Source organism: Drosophila erecta, unplaced genomic scaffold (assembly GCF_003286155.1).
Source record: "Drosophila erecta strain 14021-0224.00,06,07 unplaced genomic scaffold, DereRS2 tig00000000-arrow-pilon, whole genome shotgun sequence".
Taxonomy (NCBI): domain Eukaryota; kingdom Metazoa; phylum Arthropoda; class Insecta; order Diptera; family Drosophilidae; genus Drosophila; species Drosophila erecta.
The window spans coordinates 16,142,501-16,150,962 of NW_020825194.1; the positions used below are offsets into that span (position 1 = coordinate 16,142,501).

The 8,462-nt window shown below is 44.8% G+C and overlaps 1 protein-coding gene across 2 annotated transcripts in view; it reads right to left on the reverse strand.

The window, feature by feature from the left end:
• LOC6553537 (band 4.1-like protein 5) overlaps window positions 1-5,523 on the reverse strand; it is a 6,199-nt gene extending 676 nt beyond the window's left edge. Inside the window, exons 1-10 of one of the 2 annotated variants that reach the window (XM_001980230.3) lie at window positions 4,557-5,523; window positions 3,796-3,943; window positions 3,553-3,729; window positions 2,354-3,422; window positions 2,156-2,290; window positions 1,903-2,022; window positions 1,689-1,843; window positions 1,380-1,567; window positions 650-1,207; window positions 1-218 (exon numbers count right to left, since the gene is read on the reverse strand). The exon at window positions 1-218 is cut by the window's left edge and continues 676 nt beyond it. In XM_001980230.3, the coding sequence (XP_001980266.1) occupies window positions 54-218; window positions 650-1,207; window positions 1,380-1,567; window positions 1,689-1,843; window positions 1,903-2,022; window positions 2,156-2,290; window positions 2,354-3,422; window positions 3,553-3,729; window positions 3,796-3,943; window positions 4,557-4,793 (2,952 nt within the window). In that variant the 5' untranslated portion in view covers window positions 4,794-5,523 and the 3' untranslated portion in view covers window positions 1-53. The remainder of the gene's footprint in view (window positions 219-649; window positions 1,208-1,379; window positions 1,568-1,688; window positions 1,844-1,902; window positions 2,023-2,155; window positions 2,291-2,353; window positions 3,423-3,552; window positions 3,730-3,795; window positions 3,944-4,556) is intronic. The other variant, XM_015154368.2, reaches the window with a different exon arrangement.
• Between the last annotated feature and the right edge of the window lie 2,939 nt (window positions 5,524-8,462).

The window sequence follows — 8,462 nt, forward strand, 5'->3', positions numbered from 1 at the left end:
TAAATAAGAACATTTAGCTTATACGCGGAGTAGGGATTACTGTTAAACAATAATTACAACTGGGTTGTAATAACGGATTTTCGAATGATGGCCGGCTCGCGTCCCTTGGGGGCAGATACCACCTCCGACGAAACCAGCCAGGGCGATACCATGTCATTGCTGTTGCTGCTGGATGGAAACGGAATGCGACTGCTGTCCGGATAATTGCTCGCAGTTTTCTGTGCCAAAGATCAAAAGGAGTGTTAAAACGGTAGGTCGAATGGGTCAATGGACTTAAAATGGTTAGTGGCGTGCAGATTGACATGAAAACGAAAATGGCGAGACAGACAACTGCGGTTAGCCGCAGTTCATATACCCTTGCAGATGATAATTGGTTTATGAGCTTTATTATTATATGATTTTACTAGGCCAAAAGTAAAAAAGCTGTTCCAAATGATTTTGAACAATTGATAAAACGAAGTCAGAAAGGTCATATTACAATAATATTTAAGGCTATAGATCAGATCACAAGGTATATACAAATTAATGCTCTAAATAAAAAATACTTGTTATACCCTCTGCAAGAGCATAGCAAAACGTTAGTTAATAGCTGAGGCCAGTTTAAAGACAGACAGTAAAAGCGAAGACATAAGCTCGCAGGTGCTCAAACCTTTTCACTCGGCGGCGCATCGACTTCGCTGTGGTTTTGATTCAGATTTATATTCTGATTCATCTGATGGTTCGTTTTCTGCGATTCCAGGCGCTCCTGTTCACTGAGCGTGGAGAAGAGCAAGGTGCCGGCACTGGGCGTGGAGCTGCCCGCCGGTTTGGCAGCAGTTTCGGCGGTGATACTGCCGCTGGCATTGTTGTTTATGATGTTGTTAATGAATATTTCATTAATGAGTATTTCGGCCGCCGAGGCATTGCTCAAAGCGGGAGCCACTGACTCCGAGGCGGTCGTGCTAACGGTGGCGGTGGGGCTGCTGGGCGTGCTGATGGTGGTCACACTGGTAAGGGTGGTATTGCACGCGCTTCCGGTATTATTCAGATTCGTCGTCAGCGACGACGGCGGAGTGAGTGGTGCACTGAATCCCGACACAAAGGTGGCATTACTAAAGGGTGCAATTCCATTGGTGGTGGTGGTAGTCGTGCTCGAGGTGCTGGAACTGCTGCTACTACCCGTCGACGGCTTCTGTTCCGGTATGCTGAGCGTCAGCTTATCGCCTCCCTATTTTTGTGGTTTAGCAAGCATACAGACACAAGCACACGGAAACAATACACGCAGTACCACGGATAAACATTAAGTGCGGACAACGAATGGAAATAAGAACGTATAAACAGAAGGCATGAAACGAGTGCAATGCAGTGGGCTTAAACTGGTTCGCTGGCCAACAACTTACCACTGATATGTAGGTGGCGTTCAGGGAATCCGGTCCATCGCTGTGTGCATGGTTGTTGCTGCTGCTGCTGTTGCTATTGCTGCAGTTCGTGTTGCTCGTATGCATGTTGCTGCTATGGGCGGCCGGTACGAACATTTGATTGGTAAGCTTGGCGTTGCCTCCGGCACCCAGCTCCTCCTCAACGCGAGCTGCAGGATTTGTTAATTAATATTACATTAGTATTACGCTACAGAGAAAATGCTCGCTAATTTGTACGCATAAGAAGTGGCCATGCAAGAATATTTTATGCAATAAAGTTCGTAAACTCACCCTTTAGAATATTGCACTTGATGTTGCCAGGCGGCAGAGCCGTTGTGCTCACATTGGCCAGCTTAACTTGGTTGTTGGGCTTCTCGTTGGCGTTCGAGAGGCGCTTCAATGTCTCCGTGTTATGGTCCATGTCGAAGGTCTTGTTGATGGTCACCCTGCCAAAATATCACACTGCCGTCAGTATATTTTAATATCTAAACATGGGTTACGCTACCTGATACTGTTAGCATCATTAATGGCTTCGTTTGCTAGCACTGATGGGGATGGATCTTTGACAATGGACTTAAGCAATGAGTCTAGCTCTCTATCTTTATCCGACAAGCCGCTCTTAACACTGCACAATGATATACACAACACAGAAAGACAGGTGAAAAACAAACACAGAAACGGGCAAATTAGTATATCGGAAAGTGAAAGCAATAAATATATAAAGGTACAATGATAGTCTAAATATACAAGAGGTTTACCTGAGCTGGCCGGAGCTAATGGAAGCCTTGCCAAAACTGCCGTGATGGGAGCTTGTTGCATTTCTAAATGGATTGGTTTCATCGAAGTTCTTAGTGGCGTTTGGTGAGTATGGTGGTGTGAAGTCAGGATCCAATCTTGAAAAAAAAGAGTCACATTTAAAACGGTAACGAATAGGTAATTCCGGATTAATTTCTTACTTTACAGTCAACCCTGCCGCCTTGCCAATAGATCCAATCTTGCTGTATGCCGGATCCTCGTTGCTGAAGTTGGACTTAAGGGAGTTGCGACCCAGCGAGGCGAAGTTGGCTGCTGCCTGGGAAGAGGAGCTGATGGAACCGCTGCAGGCTGCATCCGGTTCAATAATGGCCGAGTTTTGAATGACAGTAAGCACCGAAGGCGAAGGTGTTACAGTGATGAATTGATCCGTGGAAATGAGCGAGTCGAAGGCGTCGTTATTGTTATCGTTGCTAGGAGTTGGAGTCGATACTTGGGAAGATATTAAGGGAGTAGCTGGCGCAGGTGATTGGGATGCAGCTGCGGCAGCCGCAGCGGCAGCAGCTCGAGCATTAACCGAGGCCACAGCCGACACCGCTGCCTCCTGCGAAGCCTTTTGTCGTTCGCGCAACAGGTGCGACTGCCGGCTGGCAAATCGCTGTGATGGCCGTCTCTCAAATTGCACCGTTCGCCTGGCTCGACTCTGCTGCGTGGTCTGAAACTCGGTGCGACCGGAATAGCGGAAGCGGGAGCCCATACGGAAGAAATTTTGACGGGCTGAAGGACCTTTAACCGGCGCCCTGAGCCGGAAGAAAGTGTGGTGCTCCACTGCGCACTTCCACAGATGCTTGCACGCCTTCTCGTTGTATAGCCGGAAGACAAAGGTGTGCTCCTGCTCTCTTCCCTCGTCGTCATCCTCGATCACAATAAGAGTAAGTTTCTTTTTCTTAAAATCCAGCTTGCTGATCTTGGGCCAGAAAAACAGTCCGATTTTCTGATCTCGTTCGAAAACGAGAATGCCGGTGGGCGTAAGGCCTAGGTGGTATTCGCAGCCATCCTTTCCGAGCACCGTGTGCATGTCAACGCCGTACATGTCCAGCCACTTGGCCTTGTTCAGGAATGCTGTTTCAGCTTGAGCAGGCGTGAGACCCCGGCACGTCTTGTACTCGTCTAGTATGGCTATCTCCAGGTCTTCCGATTGCTCGGGCACAAAACGGAATTCAGAGACGGTGGCGGCGGAATGCTCCTGGTTGTCATAGTCGCCCAGCTCAGCTGTGAGAAAAAATCAATTAGTACAGATAAAGAAACTCGTGCTATAGCGATAAAATTATATTTTTCAATATGATTGAACCCACCAAATTAAATCAATGGGAAACGAATGAAAATAAGAAAAAAAACCTACACTGTAAGGCCAAAGCGCAGAGTTCGGTGGCCTTGTCATCCGGACAGTCGAGTCGCCCCTCGAGAAGATCTTGTTTCAGTTGCAAGAAGAACAGGTAGCGGGTCAGCTCTTCGCGCAGTGTATTGGGTTCCGAAGAGTAAAACTTCACCTTCAGTCGGAACGTGTAGGGCGGTCCAACTGCGGGAAAAGGTAAAATAATTAGTATTGTTAAGCCCACGTAATTGGATTCACACATTAACTCACTTTTGACCTGCTTCTTGATGGGCTTGGTGGGATCTAGCCAGTGCTTAACATGATTGGCATCCATGAACTGCAGCCCAAAGTAATCCTTCTCGATGATGTCTAGTGCGTAGAATACCTGTTCGTACAAAAAGCTGCCCAATGCCTTTTTCTGCAACAGCAAATAGCAAAGTGGAAAAAATTAATACTTCCGTCGGGGGCAGGTGTAAATCAATGCGACCCTGAACTAATCACGTTCGCTTAGCGGGTTAAATTATGTGCTGATCAGCAGCAAATTGCTTATTTTTATCACACGGACTGAGGCAATGCAAGCTGCCTGAGTGTCTTCGTTAGGGTGGACCAATAAATGAAATGGTTGAAACGTTTTCTGCTCACTTTATATTCACTTTGGGTATTGATGCACAATGGTGAATATTATCTTACTATATATCATATTTGTGATCTCATAATTCAAGTTCTTTAACATTTGATACTTATTTGCTGTATATTTATATTACAATAGTGCTAAGGAAGAATATAGGAACCTAATATAGGGGTAGCTCCCCTCAATTATTATCATGAATATTTTTCTAGCACGTAAAACTGAGGCACCCTACTAACGAATTTGGCTCTTTATCTCTACCTTGACGGTATTCTCTTATAAGATCCAATCGCTTGTTTGTTTGCCTTCCGAAAATTACTGCCAACAGCAGCAGTTTAAAGGGTGAAAGCCAAAAATCGAAAATGGGCCAAATGTAATTCGATGTGGCCTCTCCTGTACTCACCGATAATTCGATGGAAAGGTCAGTGTTGTCCAGCAGAATGACGCGGCAGTCGATTTTGTTCTTGTTGACCACAATGCGTTGTGGCTTTATTTGCGAACTGCCTCCGGAGGTGGCACTGCCGCCACCACCCCCAGCCACGCCCACCGCGGAACTAGTTGCACCGCCGCCACCGCCGCCCCCTCTGGAATTATCCACATAGTTGTTGCGCACCTTGCGACGGCTTAGAAAACGGAGCATTTTTCTGGATTTTGTTGTTTGGTTTTAAACGTGTCTATTATTTGTATTATATAGTGCGGGCGGTTGTTGTTGTTGTTGTTTTGTAGGTGTTGTTTTCTGGAATTGTTGCCAAGGCAGCCGAATGCACCGATAATTCACCTGTGTGCTCACCTCGGCTGGGGAAAAAAGACAGCGCAGACATCAAAAACCCCTCACACGCACACACGCGCAATCAACTTGTTCTGGCCAACACGTACACGTACACTGACTAACTAACACACTTGCACGCGATAGACGCCCCCGTTTTACTTAAGTTTTCCTCTTAGTTTTTTGTTTTTTTTTCACTTTTGGTTCGGGGCGCTGAGCTGAAGTTGCTGGCCAAGGTGGGCGCTCCTTTCGGGCGGTTTCTTTTCTACGGGTTTTCGCTCGTCGCACCCCGTCCCCCGCGAAAAAATCACTGTTAGCCTGGTTTTTGGTTGGCGAAAAAGATGAGAGAGAAAAAACAGGCCAGCCAAACACGTTAGTTCCCGCTTCGCAAGGCGACGTTGCGGGTTTTCAATCGCTTCTTTTCACACTTTATTTTGTTGGCGGTGCTGCATCGTCCGCTCACAGTGTTATTTTGTTATTTTTTCGGGCTGTTTAAGTGCACTTTCGGTTTTTTTTTTGGTAGAATGTAAGAATGGCCGCAGTAGTTGTTGATTTTATGTTAGCAGTTTGACCAGACGTGTCTAAGCACATAAGCCCAGCCACGCATGTCGGATTTTTCGGTTTTCGGTATTTTGCTGTTACCGCGAAATCAAGGGTGAAGAACTACGATGTTCGTTGAGCTAGGATACGAACCACTTTCTTGGCTAGAAAATAGCTAAATCACTTTCTTGGCTAGGGTGAAGAACTACGATGTTCGTTGAGCTAGGATACGAACCACTTTCTTGGCTAGAATATAGCTAAATCACTTTCTTGGCTAGAAAATAGCTAGATCACCAACTTCAAATTTCGTCCGTTACACTCTGTTCAAAAATTTGTATTTGGGTTTTCATGCAGTATGCATTTGATGGAAATGAATAAAGAGACAATTTTATTTAATGTTTCATTGTGAGAAATTTTCTATAAGTTGCGCCGCAAATTTTAAAACCAGCTCTTAATTTCAAACTTTTCCAAAGTTGAGTATTTTGCTACAGTTTGATTCTTTCTTTTCAAAAATGTTCGAATTAATTAATTTTTAACCAATTCACAAAGAAAAACTAAAACATACTATCCTACTGCACAGATATAAATCTAAGCCGTTAAACAAATTTTATAAGAAATATTTCTAAATTATTTAGACAACATAAAAAAAAAAATCATAGCCATGTTTTCTATCAAAAGAGAAGCTAAAGACTTAGTCATAAGCACTTGACTTTTGCTCGTGAACAAGAAGCGAACAAAACTTGTTGGCATTTGCGGTCGCGCAATTCTTTAAGTTTAGTACAAGCAACTAAACTAGAAAGAAGTGCACAATAACTGTAAAATAGGAAACACAAGTGGGTTCCGTAGTTGCAGCCGGCATTTGCAAAATCCTTTTTATGGGCAATTTATTCCTTTATTTGTTAGTGGATTTAAGGTCGTAACAGTGTCCACTCCCGCACATCCCAACTTCCCCAACTTCCGCACCCATTTTCCTCCGATTTACCCTCGATTTTCCTCGACTCCCCATTGGTAGTCGTATTTCGAGTTTAAAGGTAAATGGGAGATTTATCGCCGGCGATTTCCGGTCTACATATATATATATATATACATGTGTGTGTGTGTGTAGATGGGTGGGTGTCTTAACATCTTGGCTGCGGGCCCCTGTTTATATCGGGGTTTTAGTGGGCCCTCGAGAGGTTCGGATTTTGGGCCGAGGGCTTTACAACATTTTGCGCAAAGTTGAAGCCATTGGGCGCCAATTGCATGATTCATTTTCGCTTATTGGCCATTAATTCTCGATTCGCCCGATTGAGCCCAATGTATATATTCATATATATACGCATTTACATTTTTATCGAACGCATTAGATATCCATATAGCTTGTAATTACACAATTGCCCGTTAGAACAAGGCGATGATTAATTACTGACTAATACCTGAAACCCGATCTGTGGTCGGGCATCGTTGGAATTGGAATCGCCCAGCAGCCCCATATCGCCCATCCATCTGTCCATCTATTTAATAACTAGACAGCCGACGATGCAGGTCTTTGGCCATGGCCAATGTCTTAGGTGCCAGCTGTGGCAACTTGAGCAGCCAGTTCCGTAATTATGACAGGCGGCCGAAGGCCCCGAACCCCCAGTTTCAGTTCGCAGTTCTCAGTTCTTGGTTTCCAGATGCCAGATCCCATATCCCGGATCCCCAGATTCAGGTCCCGTCTCGATTTTCCCGGCCGAAGGGGTGTGGCGTCAATTAACAAATGGCTTGCGTTGCCATTGCCATTGACCAAAATAGACATGTTTGCAAAGGGTTACACACACATGCACATATCGTAGGCAGAACGCACAATGCACTCGAACAAATGTATCCGAAAGTAACAACACATTTGGACAAGCTCCAGGTACTGTAATCACTAATTGGTAATTAATAAAATATTCATAGCAATCCTAGGTTGTCAGTGCATTTCGTTATATACGTTATTACTGATAAATACTTCTAAAAGTGCAAGATAATTTATATTCTTACACAATGAAGTGAAGTTAGACCAATATATCCATTCCACCGATATATGGATGCTAGGATACTATAATTTAAGAAATTGAAGAGTGGTTCATGAATGTTAAAACTGCAATTTAAATATCATTTTATAAATGATCTCATATTTGCTATTAATTTCCTTACAGAAGATGCATAAATTGCGTTCAACTGCAGTGTCCTCCGAAGTCGTACCCATTTGGTTCACTGAATTCAGGAAGCTGTGGCTCGAGTTTAGGCCTCTTATTTCTCCCTGTACCAAATGTGGCCTTTTGTATTGTCTTAACGTTAATGGCAAGTCGTGGGTATGTAATACGAGGTGGGCAAATATTTGCGTCCGTTTGAGTGAGTGTGTGGTGCGGTGCGGTGCGGTGGTGCTGAGGGGCGTGAGTGGTGCGAGTGGTGCAAGTGGTGTGGTGAGGTGGTGAGGTGGTGCAGTGCGCTACAAAAGCAGAGGCAAAGGTAAACTATTATATTTATATGGTCGTCTGCGGATGTGGATGCTGCTACAGCCCAACTGTCTGCGCACTTATCTGCAGCTGAGTGGAAAATAAATTCCTTTTAATTAAAACCGCAGCACAGCTCGTGATTTAAACGGCTCACGGCTCGGCCAGAATCAGCGTAAAAAGCAGAATCCGAGTCCCAATCTGAATCAGAAGCGCTGTGCAAATTTATTGGCTTCCATCCATAAATCAGCGAATGACCGTCCAAGAGGTGAATTCGATTTAATTAAATAGAAAAATGTTTTGTTGTTTATCCGCCTGATGGGCGAGCGCTAACAAACTGCGAAGCTGCGAAGCTGGGGAACCCTTGCCCATCGAATGACTGGGAATTCCAAGTTTCCAGTAATTGGCTACTTAAGGTCCTTCGATTGGGGACAAGGACACCAGGACAAGCAGCCAGTCGGGGGACGAGTGCAATAAAAAACATCCTCGTGTTGTAAAATTTTATGTGTGATTGTGTGTCGCTTTACGATATCCTCCTGGCATC